The 26,657-nt window shown below is 39.6% G+C and overlaps 1 protein-coding gene and 1 non-coding gene across 3 annotated transcripts in view; both read right to left on the reverse strand.

Moving 5' to 3' along the window:
- The window catches only part of unc13d (unc-13 homolog D (C. elegans)), a 400,017-nt gene that overhangs the window by 90,464 nt on the left and 282,896 nt on the right, over positions 1-26,657 (reverse strand). For both annotated transcript variants that reach the window (XM_039739768.1, XM_039739767.1), the window contains exons 22-25: positions 24,361-24,567; positions 18,440-18,511; positions 9,587-9,666; positions 3,037-3,142 (exon numbers count right to left, since the gene is read on the reverse strand). In XM_039739768.1, the coding sequence (XP_039595702.1) occupies positions 3,037-3,142; positions 9,587-9,666; positions 18,440-18,511; positions 24,361-24,567 (465 nt within the window). The remainder of the gene's footprint in view (positions 1-3,036; positions 3,143-9,586; positions 9,667-18,439; positions 18,512-24,360; positions 24,568-26,657) is intronic.
- Positions 20,773-20,936, reverse strand: LOC120518233. Its single transcript, XR_005631201.1, has one exon. It is a non-coding gene; the product is annotated as a U1 spliceosomal RNA (small nuclear RNA).

The raw sequence follows: 26,657 nt of genomic DNA on the forward strand, positions 1-26,657 counted from the left end.
ACACACGTGAGTAGGAGTCAACTAAAGGGCCTGAATAATGGCAGTTCCACGTCTGACCAGGGGGCAGCGGGGTGCACTAACTGTCTTTCTCGATCCCTTGCAGACCATTCTCGGGAAATCCCACTGGGTTCTGGCACCTTTGATGACAAAGGTTCTGGGGTGTCTGATGATGTCATTTCCAGTCCCACCTCTGATGATGTCACTTCCACTTCTGACCCAGATGACATCACTTCCTACACTGGCCTTTAAAACTGCCATCTTGACTATATACTACAGTTCTGTTTTGGACTCAGTCTTGTGAACAGCTCGTTATCTTTAATAACGCCTTTTTGCAGCCAAGGCGCATTATATGGGTGGCTGCCCCAAACCTTTATGATGTCTTATTGTTGTTCTTGTGACAAAGGTCAGAGGTCATTATTAAGATGTTTTTGTTAGGCACAGAAAGATAGCAGAGATGTTTGACTTTATTTTGGTATTTGGCATGTTCCCTTTCTTCAGCTAAATTTAAATTGTTTATGGGTTCTACAACAACATGCAAAATGATGTGTTTGATTTTTCTTTTGTTGCTAGGATGGCTTTAATATCAACATTTCTCAGTTTCTTTCTATTAATGGCAACATTACTTTAAGCTGCCTCAACAAACAGTTTCAGACTGATTTAGATGCTGTGTCTGAAGTGACAGAAGTGTGACTGCTTAAGGCAGCATGGTATAGCTTAATGAGAAAGAATCCAATTTATTCAGCAATAGGAATAAAAAATGTAGAAATTATTTTAATGTTACATGTAAATTCTCAACCATCTACTCAGATCCGTAGCACTAAAATTGTATCTAACACTGCAAAGTCAAGAATGCCAGTATTTTTAATGCTTTTCTCTTGAAGTTATAGCTGAATTTTAAAGTTTGCTTGAGTAACTTAACAAAAAATAGGTTTATATCTGACACATAATGCTTGTGTTAATTTATTCAGTATACCATTTAATACAATTTAACATGCATTTTCACCGGATGTTTAGAGAATTATCTATGTAAGGGGTTCTCAAACTTTTTTTAGGCAAGGCCACTCAAAATTTACCATTTTGATGAGACACCCACTAATATAAATCCAATGTTGTGAAGCAAAACATGATCCTGGATCTCAGTGACTACTAACAGTGACTTCCGCACTGCATGACTTTGTTTAATAGCAGACCTATAAATCAAAGAAAGCACTTAATTACAGCAGACTATAGACACATATGTGAGCAAATATTGTGCATTATCACTAGGCCACGGGTCCTAAGTCTTTATTCTTTTTCATACCTCATCCAGGAATTGAACTGTTTTGAAGTACAATTCATCCAACCTGCAATATCCTAACTACACGGTCACGGGGATCTGCTGGTGCCAAACCCAGCCAACACAGGGCACAAGGCAGGAAACAAACCCCTGGCAGGGCGCCAGCCCACCGCAGGGCACACACACACACAAACACACACAATTTAAAAATTGCCAAATCACCTAACCTGCATGTCTTTGGACTGTGGGAGGAAACCGGAGCACCCAGAGGAAACCCACGCAGACACGGAGAGAACATGCAAACTTCACGCAGTGGGGACCTGGGAAGCGAACCCGGGTCTCTTAACTGCGAGGCAGCAGCGCTACCCACTGCGCCACTCTGAAGTACAATTTGTAAGCATAATTCTTACTAGACAGAGATAAAAGTGATTTTTCTTTAAACCTCCACCCACTGAATTGCATTTGGAGATTTTTAACAAGGGATTACAGATAGTTTTTTTTTTTTTGGCGGATATTTGACTTTTAATTTTTGTTATGTGTGCCAAATGTTTTTTTTTTATGTAGGAAGAATGGTGTAGCTTGATGTGGAATAAGAAACAGAAATCCTAAATGTCCATACTTTATTCAATTTACAAACGTACAGTTAAATATGAATTCAGATCAAAAGAATTAAAAAAAAAATAACTCAAGTTACATATAACTTAAGGTCAAAAAAGAGGAAAATAAGTCAAAGGCAACATGGTTAAGTCCGTTTCTGCTTCTGTGTTCAGCCTGTTACTATATTAATTTTTAAATGAATAGCAAAGGTTACCAAACATTGAATATAAAAATCAGTGAAGCAAGAGGAATCTATTACCTTAGGCCCCATGTGAACACTGGTAGATTTCACAATGGTGCAGGTGGGAGTGGAGTCTCAGCAGGAGCACCGTGACTGTGAGACGAAGCAGTGGAACTGAAACACACCCTGAAAATGGACTCTAGTTTGGCCGCTGTGTAACCAACAATCCTTTTAAAAACTACTTTCTCTCCCAGTTATTTCCTTTACATATTACTACACGGGTTACTCTAGAAATGCTGCACTAGTTAATAAACTACATTGATATAGGACTAGTTTAATTCTTATGAGTTATGGTCATTAAAACCACGTGAGGCAATATAAGACAATATTAAAAATTACAATGTATTTTTTTTAAGAATGTCCACCTCATCAGGAGCGCAGTGGCCCCTCCAGCACTGCCTGGAAGCCCCCAGTTTAAAAAACATTGCATTAGAACATATTACTAGAGAGACAGAACAATTAATAAAGATAAAATGCTGCCCAAACCACTTGGACCTCAGCCACCTTTATGAATTATATTTCTCCACACTAGGCATGAAACTTTAGACAATTCTGATTTATAGGTACATAGCATCTGTGCGGCACAATCACTTTAAAGAAGCAGGCACTTATTTCCTTGAACTTCCACTGTCTCCTTTTGCAGAACACGAGTCAATGGAATAATTTCCTTAGCACACTGCTGTCTAAATAACATGAATTAGTAAATTAAAATTGTGCTCATCTGCCAAGATCCAGTGACTTTTCTTATGGGCACAGTTTTCACTTTTGCTCACTCGACAATCAAAGTTTAGTCACTTTTGTGTGTATATTTACTTTTCCATGGAATTAGAGTAATATTTGAACATGTGCAAGAATTAAATTTTGAAATTATTTTTAAAAGCCTTGATTTTAAATAAAAAAAAACATTAAAAACGTTGTGTACCTGTAAAGCATACTGAAGACGTCTATAAAATTCCAATGAGTTGACTTGTTGCCCAGAAATTCTTTGTAAAATTGTAACTGTATGAGTCCAAAGGGGTGCAAGAAGGCTGTTGAGAAAGCAAATTGAATTAAACTAAGGTTTGTCTACTGTTACCCAAGTGATTTCATAAACACAATGAATGTTTAATGCCATACTATTTATGAATAACAATTTATTTGTATATAACTTGTTTCATTTTAATATAAAACTTAATGACATGCAGATCACCAAACATAAGACTGTTTGTTGCTATGAAAGTAGGCCACTTACAAAACAACCAAGAACTTTTCAGTTACTGAGAAGTGGAAAAACACTAGTATGACACAAATACTGCAGAAAATGAAAACACCACAGGTAGAAAGTTCACACAGAATTATAATAATCGAAATAGTTCTATGGGCACAATTAAAAATTGAACTTGGATTAGCAACTAAACCTAACTGTGGTAAATGTAATGTTTTGAAGTCCACTGTTGGTTGAGCACTTAAATCTTAAACTAGTACTATGAAAAAAAAACATAAATTGAATATAAAGAATGCCATTTGTTAGGATATATAATGTAATCTTAACAGATTAACAGCATGAAACATGGATACAAGTTCTGTAAACAAAAGCCACACTACTTTGTACTAATCAGTCTTACATAGAACACTTTTCCAGATACATACAAAATTGTTGTGTATTTATACAGACTGATGGCAATCAAAGTCCTCTGGTTAGCATTATCAAAGGTTTATCGTAATAACAGGCTTGTTTATTGAACAACAGTAAACAGCAACACCATACACTTACATCTTAACAAACAACTTCACTTACTCATCCTTCTATATAAAAAGCAGTTGGGATTGTCCTTCCGTCCCGTGAGTGCTACGCAGGCGCGGAGTTTCACACATGCCCTGTCCATTTTGCGATGCACGATGGTATTTGTAGTTTTGTTTTCCAGGTAAAAGATGACTTTCTACTCCAGACTGTGCGATATCTTCTTCTTCTTTCTTACTATATAAAAGCGGTCGGGATTGTCCTTCCGTCCCGTGAGTGGAAAGCATAGCGGTATTCCGCTTATCACAGACTTACTACTTGCAGCTTGTGGTACGAAGCGACATGATGTGAGCAGAGTTCTGGTGCTCCCATCGTTCCCTTGCTTTTGTGCGCGATGCGCTGGAAAAATAGACAAAATTATGTCTCTGGAAATAATTAATGTTGATGGAGTACAAATGCCTCACCGCGTAGTAAATATCAGGGGGGTTCAAAAGGGCGACCTCAATAGAGAAAAAAAGTTTAAATTTCATCACAAAAATAACAGAAACTACGAGTATTAAAGTAATACCGCTCAAATGCAATATAACCAAATTAATGAGTTTGTATAAAATATCAAATTGATCTACATATTGAATTGCCTTAAGAAGTGGTCAACTTAAAAGTCGGTCACCTTAAAAGGCGGGTCAGCCTAGTTTTTAAATAAGGGTAGTCTCATGTTGTCCAAAACCTGAACACAGTTAGCGTCCCAGTGTTATCTATCACCACAACACTCTTCAGTTTCACCCCACATAGGAATGCACTAGTGTCTTTGTGGGTGGCTCATGCTTATTTGTTTCCTATGAAAGTGTCCACACTCCCTCTCAAATCTTTCTGATTTAAAGTATTCAAAATGTGCTCCATTTCTTTGGCTCTGCCACTTAGCCATTTAGCCTGTTTAGCTAGAAGAGGTTTATGAACTCTGCTACAGTATTTTCTTACAAACTCAGAAATGGACTCTGATTGATTATAACACTATAACTTGTTTTTAAATATTATTTCCCGGGACTGTGGTAGAAATTTAACATCTTTAACAAGTCTATTATATTATATTCTGGTTCTTTTTATACCTTTGAGTTGAGCCAAACTGAGCCTGCCTGATTATTAATTTATCCTGTTAGGGAATGTTTCTTTCTTTAATAAGATGTTAAATTTCTACCACAGGACCCACCTGAATATTGATCTTCAGGCTATCAGGGTGTCCACAGGGTTAATTATTTGATATAACTTTCCACATATTTCAAACCTTGGATGAATTTTTTAACACATTAGCATTGATTTTCTGTCTGTTTTTAATTTTTACTGCTAAATTGGCATTGACATTTTGCTTTTGGATTCCAGTGTGGTCACTGCAATTTTGTTATTCCCCTGCATTGCTGTAGTTATACTTTTGCCAAGCTGGTTTCCAGTAATTTGAACCGGAAATCATATGACACATTGTGTTATCATGCCCCACCTATTTAAGCTATCTGCACACAGATTCAGGAAACCAGGCTTTCGATTAAGTTTTGAGAAAACATTTCTGGCTACAATTTTGATTTAGTGCTCTGGCTTTGGCGATTTTCTCTGTTCATTTCCTTTGGAATTCTGATCTTAAACTGCTAAAAGACTACACATTTTGTCTGCCTACTTTGTACATTCTATCTCCTTGTCATTTTTTTTCTCAGTTTCTGCAGGATACCTTCATCTCACAAAGCGCTTATATCAATAACATTAAGAGACACACTTCATCCAGTTCAGGGTCATTGGTGGGCTAGAGCCTGTTCCTGCAGCACAGGGTGTAGGGCAGGATATTTACAAAAAGAAATCAAGCTAATAACAGACACCATCAGGCCTAGTGGACTTCAGGGAGCTTTGGACACTCTTAACCTCAGAAAACTTGCCTCCTTTCAGACATTATGAACCCTAGGAAACATGCCCTGCAACTAGAACATTCTGAAAGAACAGACAGGGTATGAAGGTACAAGTGATATGTTCAAAAAGAAAGCAGCTCTAGCAGTACAGAATCAGAAGATAATGAATTAAGCAATTCCAATTTTGAGGTTGAGTTCCTCATATAATCAGTTAAGGAATGTAGAACTTAAAAAAATAATTAATGCAGCTTATTTACCTTGTCTTAATCATTATTAAACATAAATGTATTTCAAATGAGCTCCGCCAGTCACGCATGCGCGAGTAGGAGACCGCTGATGGATTTTAACACACCTGGGAAAACATTCGTCGGCAGGGAATGGCGGGGTACTAACTTTCTCCCTGTGCTTTCTTACAGAAAAAATGACGCTCCGCCGCCATAAGTCGGCTTTGCCCACACTACGTTTACTTCCGCCCTTCCTCCGCCATCCTGTCCTGACGTCATTGGTCCCAGCATCCCTCACGGTTCCTTCCCAGCATTCCTCCACTTCCGGCTCCTCCCTCATAAAATGGCCACCGACGCCATGCTTCGGCGTCTCGCATTTGAACTGTTTAGTTTATGTTTGACCTGCTTTTCTTTTTTGCATTATTGTGGATCGTCTACAATATACGGGGCCAGAAAACCCCAAACCTTTGTGCTGTCTCCTTTTGGAGTTATTACAATATATATATATATACACACACTTTATATGAGTGATGGGATAAATCTTGCTGAATAATTCAATGAAAAGTCTGGTTTGAAATGTTGAATGTCTACTGCTTATTTCACCCTGTTTCTGTTTCCTGGTGTTCTTGTAGTTCTCAGTGGATTAAAAACATGTCTTTATGTCTTGATGTATATCAAACTACTTTAAAATAGCGTGATAAAATAAATTCTTCCTCACCAAGGCATGTTAAACTTAATACAAAGTCTTCTTTGTACCACAGTTGCAGGTTTAGATTCAATGTACACCGAAAAGGCAAAAATGTGATGAGGGTCCAATCAATTGCCTATGACCACTGAAACTCCATTTAGTATACGACACTGCAACGGCACTATATATACCCTCACTCTACTGACTCAACCCTCACAAAACCATTAAGGCCTTGTTCACACGGGCGTTAAAATCGAGCGTTTTATTTGCGTTCGTAGCGTCCGGTGAGCGCGGATCAAGCGCCGAGTGTTTTCTACACATAGGAGTCAATGAGAGTGTTCACACGGGCTTTGGTGACGGCGCTTGTCCGCGCGCGTTTATACGGCATCAAAAAAACGTTGCATGCAGCTTTTTCTTGGCGTTCAAAACCCAACGAACGCAAGGAAACCGCTTCTAGTTCGTTTTCTGCGTGTTTATTTTACGCTTCGGAGGAGTGGGGGCATTTCAGTGCATAACACAGGTGTAAGCGCACACTCGACTACTGTTTCCTTACCTCAAAGTGACAAGTAGTCTCTCTTCGGGGCTAACACCAAGTCGCATATTGGTTGATCGGCGTGCAATGTGGCATTGCACCAGCTGCAGCAGACAATCAAAAGTGGAAACCGACATCCGACAGTAATTAAAAAGCTTGCGCGGAAATTTTCACATTTCCTCATAAAGCACAAAAAAACTTAATTTAACCCGACGTTGTGCAGTCAGAGGATGAACCCAGTAGCGACGGCGATTTTATCTCTCCCTACGTCGCCATATTACGAGTATTTTTAAAACAAGAAGATTAATATCTAACATAGCAAAATGGTCCATATTGAAAGGAGGCACCTCAAATAAAATGACAAGGGCTTTCATATCCAGTTCCCGACACTGCCTCCACAGGTTAACACACAATTTGGGCTGCAGGCTGGCGTTAGACAGAGACAAACGAACGCCGGTGTAGAAGTCAATCGATCGCCACCACAAAATGCAACATAAACGTCTAGGACGTTCAGAGCAAGTTCGTTTATCCAAAAACTTAACGCCCGTGTGAACAAGAACTCTTGTCATGTCTTTGAGTCACACCTGCTATTTTCATTTCAATATTTCAAACTTGTGCCATTGTCCCATCACCTGACAAATGTGTCTATCATTTGTTCGTCTCTCCACCTTTCTTATACTAGTCCTTGCTGACAGTCTTCTCCGTTCAATTGTTTCACTAGTTTTGACACGAAAGGTGGGAATTGTTATTATATTTTAGTGCCTCAAAAACTTACTCTCTCTGTGCTGTGTCAACAGCACTGTTTCACTGCTGCAAATAATACAACAAATACTGGGCAGCTTATCACTTGATACAGAATTTGTGCTTGGACAAATGGGATTCATTTTACCACACAATTATGAGGTAACTCATTATAGACTTGTTCATGAAGCATAGTTTAAGAAACACTGCTCTCAACGAAAAAGGCTGACTGCATCATGCATGCATTTTTGCACTCTTGTGGCACGCTACTTAATCAATTTGTTTCTGCTTGTGAATTGAGTCCCATGACTCAATAAAAAAGTCTTTCAGAGAGAACAAAAAAATAATGTGGCTGTAAAATGCAACACATTGCCATATAGAAATGTAATGAAGTAGAAAGTTGAGATGTTTGCTGTAAAATGTAGTGGAGGAAAAGTCAAAAGTAAAGTACAGATACATGAAAAAATTACTTAAGTACAGTAAAAAAGTAATTGTACTTCATTTCTTTCCACTCTTGATTTTAATAAAAAATAGAAAATGTTACAAAAGCATACATTAAGACTTAAAATAGAGTACATTTTAAAATTGAATATTGTGAGATATTGTATCATGAAGGCTGAATAACAAAATGTATCATATCATAGGCAAAATGTATTCTCTCATGCCTATTAATTACAGATATTTGTCTCATATATATATATTTTTTACCATCTGTTTAATTCCAAATACATTTGATTTATACTAGGTACTCAGATTTATTACCATCTCAGGACAGAGGGTTTTGCTTTCTGGTTTAAAACTGATAAAGCAAGCAGTAAAATAGTTAATAATCAACATGTCATTATGACTTGAGGTTGAAATAGTTTTGTACAAACACATGCTCTGTTTTCATTGTATTTGTCCCGAGAAACCCTTGTAGTTGCAGGTTTTAATACTAAGTAGTTTCAAAATTAAGTGAGTTATTTTACTGCTTATAAAGTTTCTGCTGTTTAATTTGATGGACTTTGTTCTTGTTTTATTCAGCATTTGGAAAAGGGCAGTGATAGAGCAGTAATAGCAGTAACAGATATTACACCACTCATTTTGGGGCACAATTGTACAGCCAAGTACAAAAGAATTTATAAAATTATATGTATATGTTAATGTATACATAAAAGAAACTTATGCATAAAATGTGTTTAATTTTCATCTAGTTGTTTACTACAGACATTTTGAAGCAATATTATCTGTTAACAATATATTATTTACCCTATACAACCCCAGGCACCTCACTGCCAGATAAAGAGACTTGAGCTCTGAGAATTTTGCGACAGAATCAGCCCCGTCGGTGGGGTGATGGGATAGCAGGCTGCTTGTGCTGATCAACACATTTGCAAAACAAAAGATGCCGACTGAATTTAAGGTGGCCCGGGATTGCAATTTTTTTCGTAGGGTTCCGGTATTCTAGTGTTAAGACATCAAGTCATTTAAAAAGGATTAGTTGCACAAGCAAGAAAAATAATTTTATGGACAGGCACCCACTCCAGAGTGGGTTATGCCATACCGAAAATTGAAAGTATAGGCTTTGGCCCTCTGCTACTCCGATTTGGAGTAGCAGGTATGAGAATGTTATGTCAGCCTATTATTTGGTTACCATTTTCTGTTAACATGATGACACATTCAATGATGAAAAACTAACCTGTTAAAGTTTTCCTGCACCAGATTCTCATTCATATAATGAAATTCTTGTTCAAGAAACTTCATCAGTGGTCCAACAGCCTACAAAGAAAATGAGAAAAAGAAAAACAGACAGGTATGTTTTTTTGTCTTTTGAGATTGCTATATTTAACAATGATATCTTTTTCTTCTGACTCTTCTATAATTTTAAGCTTCAATTTCCTTCATCCCTCATATATTGGAATAATTATCATTAGATTAAAAAAATTATACTTTAGATATTTACAGGTAATGTAAAATACACTACTTCAGTGGTTCTCAAGCTTTTTCGTTCACGGTGTATTTATACACACACGTATATATACAGTAGTGGTCGCCAACCCGTCGATCGCGATCGACTGGTAGATCTTTATCACTGTCCCGGTAGCTCCCGAAAATAAAAACGTTTTCAGTTTTGCACGCATCTGTATCTCTTAATCCAACTGCTTTATTTTCAATGAAGTGACCAATCAGATAAAAGAAGAGCACCCGTAAATTAACTGTCGCAAACGTCAATATGGATCTCCATGGTGATAGCCCGCGCGAGGTAACATACTACAAACTAGAATGGCGGAGGCTCCACGAAAGAAGGCAAAAGCATACAATTTTCATCCAGAATGGGAACAGGAATTTCTGTTTACCTTGGTAAAAGAGAAGTGTGTATGTATGTTGTGCCACCAAAAACAAGCATTATGTAAAAGAGGGAATCTGGAGCGGCATCACAATACCAACCACCCGAAATTTAAAGACCGCTACCCGCAAAAGAGCGCGATTCGTGCACGGAAAGTTGACGAGCTGAGATCTGAGTTGAAGGCCCAGCAATCACTTTTTACAAAATCTGCTGATCAAAATAAGGCTGCTACTGAGGCATCGTTTCGTGTAAGTTACTTTCTGGCTAAAAACAAAAAGCCTTTTACGGATGGCGAATTATTCAAGGAAGCCATGGCCATTACTGCAGAGACTATTTTCAAGGATTTCAAAAACAAAGACGACATAAAAGCCTCACTCCGTGCTGTGCCTCTCGGCCCTGCATCAGTGGCAAGGAGGGTCGAGTCACTGTCAGAGGACGTGGATCGACAGGTGTTAAAGGACTTGTCACTCTGTGAATATTTTTCACTGCAGTTCGACGAATCTCTGGATGCAGTGGACACAGCTCAGCTTGTTGTTTTTGTCAGAATGGCTTTCCAGGATTCTACAAAAGAGGACTTCCTCACTCTTTTGCACTTAAAGGAGAGAACGCGAGGTGAGGATATTTACACTGAGTTTAAAAAATATGTAAGCGAAAATGATATCCCCATTCATAAACTGGTAGCAATTACCACCGACGGAGCACCGGCGAAGCGTGGCGTGCGCCTGGGTTTTATAGCACTGTGCCGTAATGACCCTGATTTTCCCTTGTTCAAGAATTATCATTGTGTCATTCATCAGCAGGCCTTATCAGGGAAAGTCGTAGATTTTTCACACGTAATGTCATTGGTGGTCAAACTGATAAACTCGATATGAGCAAAAGCACTTCAGCGTTGCTTATTCAAGGCGTTACTGGATGAGCTCGATGCCGCGTATGGAGACCTACTACTTCATGCTGATGTGCGGTGGTTGAGCCGCGGGAAAGTGCTCCAGCGGTTTGTTGACTTACTGCCTAAGAAACGAGGAGCACAAGGAACTGTCAGATGATGCGTGGCTGTGTGACCTGGGGTTTCTGACAGACTTGACCGCAAAGCTGAATACACTCAATAACGAGCTCCAGGGAAAAGACCGACACCTGCCATACATGATCAGCGCAGTGAATGCTTTTAAGTCTAAGCTTGGTGTTTGGATCACACATCTTAAAAACGGGAGGCTAACACACTTTCCCAACCTGGAAAAAATGTCACAGAGCATTAAAGACAAGGACGTTTTTCACCCTGAGAAATACTGTGCTCAACTGGACAAAGTTGCAACAGAGTTCAATATGCGTTTTGGTGAGTTAAACGAAATGGAATGCATTGCTGCATTTGTCTTAAACCCATTCATGCTCATTGATATAGAACAGGTTGCAGCCAAATTCCAGCAAGTATTTTCTTTGTCAAGTGGAGTTGACATGGAGATGGTTGATTTGCAAAATGACATTGAGCTGAAAGCCAGATCAAGGGACAGTGACTTTTGGGGACTTGTCAAAAGAGAAAAGTTTCCGCTCCTCACTGCATGTGCACTAAAAGTGAGTGCCTATTTTGGATCAACTTACCTCTGCGAAATGGCATTTTCACAGATGAAAATAATCAAACCAAAATACAGGAGCCGCCTTACTGACAGACACCTCACAGACTGCCTCAAACTGGCTATCTCTAGCTATGAGCCAGACTTCAGAGGACTCACAGAGAGTATTCAGTCACAGCCATCACACTGACTTGAGTGAGTAACATTACTTCAGCAGTTTTGCCTTCTGGTGGCATTGAGAAAAGTGATGTTGCATATGATGGGACATAACTGCACTTAGCTTAATTTGAGATTGTTGATAATTTTGTTGATAAAACAGTTCATTTATAAAATGTTAAGGGTAGGTAGTACCGTCAGAAACTTCAGTGAATAAGCACTTCACTGCTGACAATGGCATTTTTCTTGAGTTCAGTGCCACTTCATATGATCTGATTATATGATGGTTGCTTCCGAGTTAAGTAAAAAAAGAAAAAGAAAAGAACATTTAATGTATATTAAATTCAAATACTAAATAAAAGGCCTCAAGTTGGAAGTACAATCTGGGCTGTCTTTTTCTATCTATTCTTCGATAGGTAGATCTTGCCTTTCATTAAGGCCGAGGTCAGGGATCTTCGGCTTGAAAAGGTTGGTGACCACTGATATACAGTATATACTTGTCAAAGTGCGAAGGACCTCTTACTGTATCCAAACGGTGCCATCTTTCGCCTTTACACTTGGTGCAGCTGTGTTGTTCTTAATTGTGAGAGAACGTTTCTTACAGGGAGGGCTTCTGATTTCTTCCTCCAATGTAGAACCTTCAACCTCATCTGAGTTCACCTCTGTTATAGCATGTCTTTATTTGAAAACAGCAGTGTCAGATCGGGGGGAGTGTGAACGTGACAGAGAGTAAAAAAAAAAAAACGCTAACCTGTACAAGTACCATAAATTTATACCTGCTCTTACTGTTATAGACTCAAATCAAATGTATGTTTTTATTCTATATTAGTAACAATAAGAGCAGTTCACTACCACTTGATTATGAGTCAGCAGTTCTTACTGCTGCACCATTCAAGCGGTCATGTCGGCCTCATACCCTAACCCGATTTCTTTTTCTTCGGTTATATCTATACTAATAAAAGGCAAAGCCCTCACTGACTCACTGACTGACTCACTCACTCACTCACTCACTTATCACTAATTCTCCAAGTTCCCGTGTAGGTAGAAGGCTGAAATTTGGCAAGCTCATTCCTTACAGCTTACTGACAAAAGTTAAGCAGGTTTCATTTCTAAATTCTACACGTAACGGTCATAACGGTCGATAACGGTCGACAACGTCCGCCATGTTGAACTTTCTTATTTATGGCCCCATCTTCACGAAATTTGGTAGGCGGCTTCCCTGAGCTAACCAAAACCGATGTACGTACTTATTTCGGTGGTATGACGCCATTGTCGGCCACCATATTGAATTTTCCAACGTCACCAATTTTCAAACTTCCCGTGTAGGTAGAAGGCTGAAATTTGGCAGGCCCATTCCTTACAGCTTACTTAAAAAAGTTAAGCAGGTTTAATTTAGAAATTCTACGCGTAACGGTCATAACGGTCGACAACATCCGCCATATTGAACTTTCTTATTCATGGCCCTATCTTCACGAAATTTGGTAGGCGGCTTCCCTGCACTAACCGAAACCAATGTACATACTTATTTCGGTGGTATGACGCCACTGTCAGCCGCCATATTGAACTTTCCAATGTCACTAATTCTCCAACTTCCCGTGTAGGTAGAAGGCTGAAATTTGGCAGGCTCATTCCTTCCAGCTTACTTACAACAATTAAGCAGGTTTCATTTCGAAATTCTACGCGTAACGGTCATAACAGTCAACAACGTCCGCCATGTTGAACTTTCTTATTTAAGGCCCCATCTTCACGAAATTTGGTAGGCGACTTCCCTTAGCTAACTGAAACCAATGTACGTGCTTATTTCGGTGGTATGACGCCACTGTCGGCCGCCATATTGAACTTTTCAACAGTCTTTGTTACTTATGGGCCCATCTTCAAGAAATTCTATCGATCAAAGAACTGTCACTTACCGAGTGGTTTCCATGCCCGGAGATACCACCTACCTTTTCCATTCTCTTTGTTACATATTGCACGGCCATATCAGGCTCACTCTTGATATCCGGAGGAACATTCTGTCTTATGTATTGAATGACTGGGACAGGTTCAAGGTGTGGACTGATGACGGTACAGGAGATAATTATACTACACAGGAGCACTAGAAGAGTGAAATGCTTAAGCCCTTCACCTATGGTTCTGCATGTGAGTTGATGGCTGCCGCTGAATTGTTCGGTTGTCGCTTTCAAGTGTACCGAAATGGCCAAATATTTTACACCTTTCCAAAACCGCCAATGCCTCTTAAACATCTTAGATTCACAGGTGACGATTTCAGTAGTGGACACTTTGATGTTTATAAATGTTTAAACTCTCAAAAGCTGGATGTGATTTTATCGATGAAACCGGTTGTGTGCTTACAACGCTTGACAGATGCCAAATGTCACTTCAACACAACAAATCCTGCAAATACTGTCGTAATTGAAACAAACCATGAAACTCAAACCGATTATGACAGCAGTAATCCAAGATGTGAGATTTGAGACAAGATTACTGTTCACATGGCCAACTGTAAGTTACATGCTCAAGAGTAAGCTCAGCGCACAGCTTGGTCATGTTACAACCGGAGGGCCGAACTGACAACATGGTATACAAAGAGATCCTTAACAAATAATTATTGGCATATTGTCCCACAGTTTAAAAAGGTTTAATTTTCTTCTTAATAAAAATTTGAATGCAGTACTTCACTGCTGCGAAGCGCGGGTATTTTGCTAGTTCTTGAATAAAAGCACACTTGTTTTGTTACCCTTGTACCTTTTGTGAAAGTGTTTATTTTATATTTGGACTACACACATTATACATGTCAGAATGTTGTCATTAGTACTATAACATGAAAAAACTTTCTGTTTTAGATATGTGTTCAACATTTCCTGTCATCCAACATTTAACCCACATCGTTGTAGACATGGAACACACATGAAATGCATGTGTTCCAAATAATGATACATTATTTACTCTATGCAACTCCAGGCACCTCACACCTAGATAAACACAGTTGAACTCTGAGAATCTTCTTTGCGACTTGAGCTTCGTCGGTGGGGGGATGGGATAGCAGGCTGGTTGTTGCTTGTGCTGATCTTCACATTTGCAAAACAGAAGACGCTAATGGAGAGGTTCAAAGGATTACGAGTTTTTTTTGTAGGCTTCAGGGATTCTAGTGTTAAGTGTTGTTGTATTTTTGTGCATAACAGCTACTTTGCAGACGGAAATGCCTTGTTTATGAGAGAGGTCGGCAGTGGCATAGCTAGAGTTCGTGCCAAATACAAACATGCTATGCCAGAATACAGCAGCAGCATTTTAACATGTAGTATATCCATTGACCACAATGCTTATCTTAACTCTACTTGCTATTGTTGTGCCATATAGTGATAAAGTGAAAGAAAGATATCATAGCAGATAGAAGTGCTTCTGAAATACAGTCAAATAGCTGCAGTGATTTACATGTGAGAGGGTGCGTGTGTGCGTGTGCAATCCCCGAACCCATTGGTGGACACTGGCGGTGAGGGATGCCGTCAAGCTGAAGAAGGAGTCCTACTGGACACTTTTGTCCTGTGGGACTCTAGAGGCAGCTGATAGGTACCGGCAGGCCAAGCGGAATGCGGCTTCGGTGGTTGCTGAGGCAAAAAGTCTGCCATGGGAGGAGTTTGGGGAGGCCACGGAGAACGACTTTCGGACAGCTTCGAGTCCACTGTCTGGCATCTCAGGAGGGGGGAGCAGTGCAGTGTCAACACTATATATGGTGGGGATGGTGCACTGCTGACCTCGACTCAGGACATTGTGGGTTGGTGGGGGGAGTACTTTGAAGACCTCCTCAATCCCACTAACATGCCTTCCAATGAGGAAGCAGAGCCTTGGGACTCGGAGGTGGGCTCCCCCATCTCTGGGACTGAGATCACCGAGGTGGTTAAAAAAACTCCTTGGTGGCAGGGCCCTGGGGATGGATGAGATACGCCCGGAGTTTCTCAAGGCTCTGGATGTTGTAGGACTGTCTTGGTTGACACGTCTCTGCAACATCGCATGGACATCGGGGACAGTCTCTCTGGATTGGCAGACCAGGGTGGTGGTCCCCCTCTTTAAGAAGGGGGGCCGGAGGGTGTGTTCCAACTACAGAGGGATCACACTCCTCAGCCTCCCTGGAAAAGTCTGTTTGGGGGTTCTGGAGAGGAGGATCTGTCAGATAGTCGAACCTCAGATTCAGGAGGAACAGTGTGGTTTTCGTCCTGGTCGCGGAACAGTGGACCAGCTCTACCCCCTTAGCAGGGTCCTGGAGGGTGCATGGGAGTTTGCCCAACCATTGTACATGTGTTTTGTGGACTTGGTAAAGGCTTTCGACCGTGTCCCTCGGGGAATCCTGTGGGGTACTACAGGAGTATGGGGTACTGGACCCCCTGATAAGGGCTGCTCGGCCCCTGTACAACCGGTGTCAGAGCTTGGTCCGCATTGCGGGCAGTAAGTCGAACCCGTTTCCAGTGAGAGTTGGACTCCACCAGGGCTGCCCTTTGTCACCGATTCTGTTCATAATTTTTATGGACAGAATTTCTAGGCACAGCCAGGGTGTTGAGGGGGTCTGGTTTGGTGGACTCAGGATTGGGTCACTGCTTTTTGCAGATGATGTTGTCCTGTTTGCTTCATCAGGCCATGATCTTCAGCTCTCTCTGAATTGGTTCGCAGGGGAGTGTGAAGCGGCTGGGATGGGAATCAGCACCTCCAAATCTGAGACCATGGTCCTCAGCCGGAAAAGGGTGGAGTGCCCTCTCAGGGTTGGGAGCGAGATCCTGCCCCAAGTGGAGGAGTTCAAGTATCTCTGGGTCTTGTTCACGAGTGAGGGAAGAATGGAGCGTGAGATCAACAGGCGGATCGGTGCGGCGTCCACAGTGATGCAGGCTCTGCATCGGTCTGTCGTGGTGAAAAAGGAGCTGAGCCGTAAGGCAAAGCTCTCAATTTACCAGTCGATCTACTTTCCTACCCTCACCTATGGTCATGAGCTATGGGTAGTGACCGAAAGAACGAGATCGTGAATACAAGTGGCTGAAATGAGTTTCCTCCGCATGGTGTCTGGGCTATCCCTTAACGATAGTGTGAGAAGCTCAGTCATCCGGGAGGGGCTCAGAGTATAGCTGTTGCTCCTCTACATCAAGAGAAGTCAGATGAGGTGGCTTAGGCATTTGATTAGGATGCCTCCTTGACGCCTCCCTGGTGAGGTGTTCTGGGCACATCCAACCGGGAGGAGGCCCAGGGGAAGACCCAGGACACGCTGGAGGGACTATGTCTCCCGGCTGGCCTGGGAACACCTCGGGATTCCCCCAGAAGAGTAATAAGAAGTGGCCGGGGAGAGGGAAGTCTGTGCATCTTTGCTCAAGCTGCTGCCCCCACGACCTGACCTTGGATAAGCGGAAGAGGATGGATGGATGGATCGATGGATGGAGTGTGTGTGTGTGTACTTGTGTGGGGGTGTGTGTGTGTGTGTAGGTGGGTATGTTTGTATGTAAGTGTCTGTTTACTCTGTCACTATGCTCATTACAATATGCAAATTGTATCATTATGCTTCAGTTTTCTTGTGCTACTGAGCTACTGAATTGGTAATAGCAGTTTTAGCTTTGTAGTTTCTCTCAGCAACAAGTCTTTTGCTCTCTCCCTGAAACCCTAGCAGTTTAAAATGCACGGACTGATGGAGTCGAGGGCAGGCTTTTTATGAAAAAGCCTTGTGGGCATAACCTTTACCAGAGTGGAATTCACAGCTCTTCACTACAAGCTTTTTAATGAGTTGTCCCCAAATGTGTATTCTCATTGGAGAATCATGTCTGGCCCTGCAAGACTAGGTTCGAGCTGGCACAAAGGTTACGGTAACTCATATAACCACTCTATACAACTGTGGTGAGCAGAACAGCTTCTCAGAATGCACAACATGTTGAACCTTGAGTCAAATTTCACTCCTGTCAGGCAACAAAAAAACTGTAAGAAAACATCCATTTAGACCCAAAGAAAACATGTGAACTAAATGCAGGCAGTAACTAGGGAGGAAGCTGTGGTGAAGTCAAAGTAACTACTGCACCACCATGTTGCTAACTACTTTTTTTGTTTACATTTTAGAATTATGTTTATTAATAATAGATATGTATATTATGTTTATTGGGGTGGCACGGTGGCGCAGTGGGTATCACTTCTGCCTTGCAGTTAGGAGACCCAGGTTCGCTTCCCGGGACCTCTGTGTGTGGAGTTTGCATGTTCTCCCCCTGTCTGCGTGGGTTTCCTCCCACAGTCCAAAGACATGCAGGTTAGGTCCATTGGTGATTCTAAATTGTGCTTGGGGTGTGTGTGTGCGCGCCCTGCCCAGGGTTTGTTTCCTGCTTTGCGCCCTGTGTTGGCTGGGATTTGCTCCAGCAGACCCCCATGACCCTATGGTTGGGATATAGTGGGTCGGATAATAGATGGATGGATTATGTTTATTAAAAATGATTGAAATTGTTAAAAGTAGTCTGAACTTATTACTTACCTCTTCTGGCCTGGGAAGCAGACCATGGAGATTGGACAGGAGAAGAATATGCTTTTCAATATCTTCATGAAGCTAAAAAAAAAAGAGAAGAACCACAAGAAAAATTTAAATACAAGGTATAACCTGTCCACATTCAAAATCTCCACAGTAGTAGTTTTGACATTTAGGAAAAAGTTGAAAGAAGGTCTCAGACACGCTATCCCTCAAAAATGTTATATTTTATTAGCTGTAACTCCACACAATAGTAGTATCATCTGTTACATTTTAGTATGTCTGGGTGTTCTTCCCACACTCATTCTAGGCTATGGCTACCATTGTGGCTACTGTAGGGAGAAGAACATGCAGCCAAACCATTGGCTATCTCTAAATGGCTTTTGGGAGACTTAAAGAAGTGTTTTTGGAGGAAGTAACTCAAGGGTTATATTGGACTGGAGAAGCTGGCTTGTGTGCAAAACAATCCGAGAAAAAAGAAAAACTGACCTGTAGTAGTTGGGGACAAGTGAGGAATGTAAATTTATAAACACATTACCAAATAGGAAATGTTGCCTGTAGATGTTAGGAAAAGAGTGTGGAAGCAACAGGGGAGAAAAACTTGGGCTAAAAATGTACAAAATACAAAAAAATTGTACTAGTATGCATTTCCCAAAAATTATGAATCTTCGTGACCAGCAAGCAACTGTATGAAGCACTCATGTAATGTACAAGCTATTCTTTCATGTGTTTCTTAAACACCTTCTTAAGCAGCACAAGCAAGCAAGCTTGACATACTACTTAGTTAACTTTGCCTCTGAATTCACCTTCAAAAAACAATCACACTTTGAATTAAAAGCAGTCGTTATTAATCTTTCAGTAGAATTAAATTTGTGAAAAGTAATATAAAGTAAGCATGTCATCATAAATTAATAGCCAAATATGACAAATAATATAAATAAGCATAAAATTAGACGTGTTGTTTCTAAGACAAACGCAAAAGAAATGGCCGGCACTCAATGAAAAAAAACACTTCCACTTGCTTTTAAACAATAATGAATATACCTTTTTTTGAAGTGCTAATTACCTGACACAGAACATTGTGTTTTATATCTTTTATTGGTTGTACAATATTAAATGAAATATTATTTATTCCACTTTTATAGATACTGTAGCTTTGTATTATGATGATCTTGCTGGTTAGTTTTGTTATTTTCTTATTCAGCTCAACTCCCTGTCTTATTAACTGAAACCGTTTCAAATAATTATAATTATTATGAGTTAATATATTATATTATCAATATATGTATACTGATTGGAATAATTTTTATTACATTTTAATATTGTCCTTTCAAGCACACTACTGAAATATTGTCAATCGCCATCCTCTGTGTCTCCACAGTCCTCACAGTCACGTCCATCCCCAAACTATGCGACACCATCATTGGAAGCTGTTGGTCACTCTGCCTCTTCTCTCCCACACCCCATGCCAGCAGTTAAGGGTACAACTCATCCACCTTTTTCCCAACACAAGATACAAGCACTCACCTGTGCCAGCCAGCCACTATCTCATTTGAATGAATTGCCAGCTAATGGCATAAGAATATAAGATAAAGTGAGAACATAACTTGTTGTACCACCTCTTGATTTTGCTGATTGGCCTTCAATCCAGTCCAATTCTGTTACACGTGCTTTGGTCATGAGAGGACCATTTCAGATAAAAGATAGTTTTGCTTGCCACAAAAGAGAGGATGACAGAAGCTGTCATCTTAAAAAAGATGACTCACCAATTGGAAAAAGATTCCATTCACTGCTTTTGTTGCAAATTATTTTCATACAAGAACTACAAGATGACCAATCAGGGACTAACAGACTGGAAAACTGCATCTACAATTCTCAGATATCATGGAAATAGACCAGAACACTAATAGCATACAACAGCCTATAAAAAGTTAGGATTGAACCTTAAAATTGGCACCAAAATTGATAAATAAGAGATGACACGTTTGGAGGCTGAAAGTGATGGAGCAATGTTCTCACTCATTTAGTGATAATAATTCAGTCTATAGCAGAGAGGAATCTTCTTTTGAGGGTGCTCACAAATACTCTACACTAGCTAGTGAAAAGCAATATTTTTTTAGATAAGGTGAACTTCTTGTCATATCTGATCCTGTTCTGAAACAGCATATAGAATGCATTGAGTATGGCTCCAGCATCCCCACAATCTACCTTGGGAAAACAATTCAAAATTAGCTTATTAATTCCATAACACGAATTTAACTCTTTCAGGGCTGATGTCGACTTAGATAGAGAGATAGATAGATACTTTATTAATCCCAAGGGGAAATTCACATAAAAAATATCAGGGGAGAGCGCGAATGCAGTCCCCCACTACCACAAATTATGCAGTCGAGTTTCCCGGATTTGAGGACATCACAGGGGTCAGCACACCCGGAGTGCAATGGGTGAGCCTCGTCCTGGGAGAACCACCTTAGTGATCATGGTATTTCTCCTGCCAGGTAAGTATGTCAAAAGGAGGAGTTGATGATGGCAATCAACTGTAAACTGCGACAAAACCAACCATTATCTTTTAGTTGGACTCTCATTGCTAGAAGGAAAGTTAGCTTCATTGGTTTGACCAAGATTTCCTGGGCTCATGTGAGTAGTAAGGCACAAACAGCAGCAAAAATGGCAGTGACATAATGGCGAGAGATCAAAGCGAATGCGTAAAACAAAATACTCTGGGGACGAAGCTTTGCCTATTATCTCTGAACTGGACTATGACTTGCTGGACTCCGATTTTGATACAAGTGATTGAAAATGAATGTAAGGTTTCAGCTTCAGCTGACTGGTCCCCAGCTAATCGTGTTGATGAACAGGTTCATGTAGGCTGACACGCCTATGGCAATGTTCGCCAGGAGGACTGCCACTTAACAATGGCACTGCAACCATGACCCCTGCTGCCGCTGCCACCGCCCCAGCCACGCAAAGACAGCCTGGCAGCAAACCTGCCAAACATTCTTGGCAAACTGGCAGCCACAGCATGCAGCAACAGACGTTTTATGTTGATTTCTGTGTGAAACCATTGCTTTTCAGAAACTATGTTTTCCGGAAAAATAGCCCTCAAAGAGTTAATATATGCAGTGCAGCAAACGCTGTATGTGGCCATGGTCAACACAAGATGAAATCATTTAAGAAGCACTTGCTGACTAACAACTGGCTCAAAAGCAAGTAGCTTATTAAGGATTTGCTTGCTTCTTTCCTGCTTTACATACGATGGGATTTGAAAAACACTCTTAAATTACAGATCAATCGTAAGGCACTCATGAAAGGCAGTACTTGAAAGTATGTGCAGAAAGTTTTCAAAGTAGCCCTTGAAAGTGGCAAAGGAGAGATCAGAACATCTACATTAATATTTTGAGCTGTGAACCGCTGGGTATTTTGCAATAATTAAATACCTCTAAATAAATTTAGTACAAATTATTGATTTGATCATATTCAAAACACTAACACATTGAACCCTAATGAGTAAAAAGTTAATTCAGAAAATGATGCATTTTAATTATTTTAAAAGAGAAGAAATATACTGTATAAGCATAGTGTTGAAGTTAACAAATCTATGGTACAACAGAAGTGTTGGTTTCTAACAAAGACACTAGATAGATAGATAGATAGATAGATAGATAGATAGATAGATAGATAGATAGATAGATAGATAGATAGATAGATAGATATTGTGCAAGTTGGTCCATCTGATAAATTACCTTCTGCATAATGCCTTTCAAATGATAAACATTCATCTAAACACTGCTTATCAGGTATCAACAGTGAGTAGTTTAAAATAATCGATTGGCTTGGGGTGAAATATAATAAAATAATGTGTGCCTTGTGTATGAAACCCATAAAAAGAGACTCTGTGAACAAGGAAATTACTTAGGTAATTGTTTCATACACAAGACTTGAAAAAGAAAGCTTTGCTAATCATGAACAAAGTAAAATGCACATTTGTATTTGTACAATTATAAAGAAAAACTTTTCCTTAAACAAACTGTGTCTCAGATATGGATAGAACAATACTATAGCACCATAAGGAACAGTCCTCTCTCCTTTTCTCTTTTCTCTGTACACCTCAGACTATAAATATAACACGAGGCCAAGTCACTTACAGAAATTCTCAGATGATTCTACACCTGTGAGATGCATTGATAAGGCAATGATATGGAGAATAGGAACTCAGGTGGAGAACTTTGCTTTTTGGTGCAGAAAATTTTTTTTGCAGTGTATCACCACTCTAAAGAACCTCACTGTCTGTTCATTATTCAGGGACTGGATGTAGAGGTGGTGTACTCCTACAGTTACTTATAGGTCCACATCAATAACAGGCTGGACTGGGCTCATAACTCATTGAAACTATAATAAAAAGGGCACAACAGGATTTTTTTTCTTAGGCATTCCTTAAATGTGTGTAGAGACATCCTTCACATATTCTACAACTCCGTGATGGCCAGTGTAAATGCTTTATGCTATTAGTAACACCACTTGAAGGCAGCACACCAAATCAACAAATTCATTAAAAGGCAACGCTCAGTTAAGAGACTTACTCTGAAACATCTGGAGGTTAGTAGTGAAGGGGAGAATTAAAACTAAATTGAGAGAGCATTATGATCAATGTTGTACATTCATTCTCTGACATACTAGCACTGAGTACTTTTAGCCAACAAATGTGTGTCAAGAGATGCCTACCAACAACAATATGCCTGGATAATCGCTCACTGTGACTGTTACTACCAAGTCTGAAATTTTCCTTTCTTTTTTAATTTCTTTCCTATTTTATTATTCTGGTGTGTGTTCAGACCATAGCTTATATGTGTTAATCTATCTGCATATCTATTCAGCTTCTGTAAAAGCATAGATTCTCCCCTTTCAACCAATGCAATACTTTTTCTTTCTTTCTTTCTCTTTCTTTCTTTCTTTCTTTCTTTCTTAACTGGCATCTAGCAAATTGAAAAATCAATTTCTGAATAATTTTCAAAACATTTTAACATTGGTAAAACTGTGCATTACATCTCAGAAAGGATGATGCAAACATTGCTTGGTATTTTACTGTCAAAACATAGATAATACATATAGAAAAATACACATGCTGAAGATTATTTCAGTGCTCTGTGTGATGTAAATACAGACATATCAGTTTTAAAACAGCTGTGAACATTAAAATTAAATATACTACTTAACTAAATATAGCAGTTAAGGTTAGTTTTGTAGAAACCTGCAATTAGACTGATGACAAAGCTGAGGCACTTGACACAATATATAGATAATGAAATAGCAAATGCTCTGAACATGCATTTTCTGAAGTTTACACATGTGAAGAAATCAATAACATCTCATTAGTAACTGGAACTACTTTGGAATTACTTAGTGGTTTAAAATTTATTGAAGGGGAAGTAGTGCTTGGATTAAACAGGCAAAATCTAATAAATCTAAATCTTGAATATTTTCTGAATACTGTTTTACTGTACTATAGCAAAGGTTGCTGTCTGCAAGATGCATTGGCTGGTGAAAAGTCTGCTAAAGGTAATATGTAAAAGTGTGCACGTGCAAAATATTCAACAAACAACTGAACCTATTCATTGTTCTGAACCCTCATTTTTGAGAGACTAACTTCACTTGGACATTGAGTTTCACCTTTTTATGAAATCATTTAAAAATTTTACTTTAGCACTATTACTAAGACATACTGTAATACATCTCTACACAAAGAATGATTGCCTTGGGCTGTTTTATACACTGTCACAAAATGTGCATTGTTTGCTTAGTAAAACTACCTATCCTAAGACTTTTCTACAGTAAAGACCTTTAGAGTACTTTGCTTTTTTTGTAGGATGGATCAATCTGATATTTTGTTAAAATTTAAAAGTCAATATAGAAAGTGTACTTAATCCTAATACCTTCTGTCCCAGTGTAATAACTGCAGCACTGATCTGCTGATTCAGGATGCTTTCTGTACGTTGTAATTGGTGGTAAAGTGTTTTGTGGAACTGTTCCTCTGTAATTACTTGAGCTGTCTTCTGTTTCAGACCAATCCAATCTAGTTGTTCTGGGAGCTTCTTCAGTACTGTTCGTAGGTGTTCTATATTATTCACTACCACACAAAGCTGTAAAAAGTGACAAAACGAAACAAATATAAAATAGCAAGACATTCATCATAGCAAAAAATCTTAATACATGGTTTATAACATAAAACAACATAACATTCCCAATTACAGGCTTAAAAGGACTGGAGGATATCCCAGTGCAAGACGTACAGTGTGGAAACCTGCCCCAGTTATGGTATCAATTTATAGCAGGGCCTTGGGATGGTAACAGTGAAGGTGAATACTTTAAAAATACAGTAAAAGAGAATATCATCTTCAATGATAACTTAATTTGTTGCAAAGTCAAAATAACACATTTGACTTTTTGCTGACAAAAACATTTTAGCTTTTATTCTTTGTTAAAAGTCACTGAAATGCATCTGGTGTTGTGAGTTGATCAAATCCTCTGTTACAGTTTGCTTTGGTGTACTAAAATGGTTTCCCAATTTCTACTGTGGAAGAATAATTTTAGGGTAACATAGCATTCATCTTTAAGAAATAGCATAAAGTGTTAATAAATGTTGGAAACAAGATAAAGGTCACGTGAACAACAAAATGTACACTGAAATATAAGAATTGGTTTAGGAAAAATATTGAGATGGTCAAGTAAATAAAGAATGTACCAGAAGAAAGGTTGATGTAATATACAAAATGCACTGAAGAAATCAGCAGATGTCCTATAAACTAGAATGGACAGTTGTTATATGCACGGACATTTCAAGGGTGGTGGCTCATCTCAAAGGTATGATAAGAACCAGAATATAATATAATAGACTTTTATTTTATATAAATCATTTGGCTGTAAACCAACAAACCAACCAAAGTAAAATGTATGCATTGATTGACACAGTATGTAAATTCAACATTTTATAAAATGAACCTCTATTTTTTGTTTCTCTAACCATTCTGATCATTCTGACCATGCTGTAAGCGACTGCTTTTGAAGAATACTCCCTCCAAGGCATTTTGCTGAGGAGTAATTAAAAGATACAATGAGCAGCTTTTCTCCTGCCTGATTACTGAATTGTCCTGTTAAGAGGACATTTCTTTCTTTAATAAGATGTTAAATTTCGACCACACTACTATCCATCCATCCATCCCGCTATATCCTAACGACAGGGTCAAGGGGGTGTGCTGGAGTCAATCCCAGCCAACACAGGGCGCAAGGCAGGAAACAAACCCCAGGCAGGGCGCCAACCCATCACAGGACCCAAACACCACACACTAAGGACAATTTAGGATCGCCAATCCACCTAACCTGCATGTCTTTGGACTGTGGGAGGAAACCGGAGTACCCGGAGGAAACCCACACAGACACGGGAAAAACATACAAACTCCACGCAGGGAAGACCCAGGAAGCGAACCCAGGTCTCCTAACTGAGAGGCAGCAGTGCTATCACTGCACCACCGTGCCGCCCGACCACTCTACCTCTGTGGGAAATCACTCCAAAAGTATTACAAAAGTGACAACAGGTTGTGGGAGGTACAAACATGATCTGGACAATGTCAAGACCCTAGGCAACCTTGAGGGACTGAGGGAGAGAGTGATCCACACTGGAAGGAAAATAGCAGGTTGTAATGCTAATGTAGGAAGTATGAGAATGATAGCTACAGTGGTTTTTCGAAAGAGAACAGAAATAGACACCACAGCAGAAAAAAGACAGTACTGTCCTGACTGAAAAAAGTGCAATCTTAACCCACGACAATGAAGGGCTAGCAACCCAGAAAGAGAAAGAGATAGTTGTCTAGACAAAAATCAGAGGAAATTAAATAAACATTATACATCTGTTTCATTCTCCATTTGTTTTTTTGAACAACATTTACTGTATATGGGCAGTACCCTGGGCATACATCTTTCAAACTTCAGCAAGTTCCAACTTCTGCTGTTCACACTTCCCATAACAAAGATGAGCAGATTTGGGTAGTTCTATAGATATTACATACTATTACCCAAACATGAAAGTGTCTATAATAACAATAATAAATATAAATAGCATATAAGATTTAGTTATGCTCTGTGACATTACTGACATTCCCCTTTGCATTACTCTCACTTTATGTGCCCAATATTGACAGCCCTTTTGCAACTGTGTTTCAGTCCTTAACAGGGC

Source organism: Polypterus senegalus, chromosome 17 (genome assembly GCF_016835505.1).
Source record: "Polypterus senegalus isolate Bchr_013 chromosome 17, ASM1683550v1, whole genome shotgun sequence".
Taxonomy (NCBI): Eukaryota; Metazoa; Chordata; class Cladistia; order Polypteriformes; family Polypteridae; genus Polypterus; species Polypterus senegalus.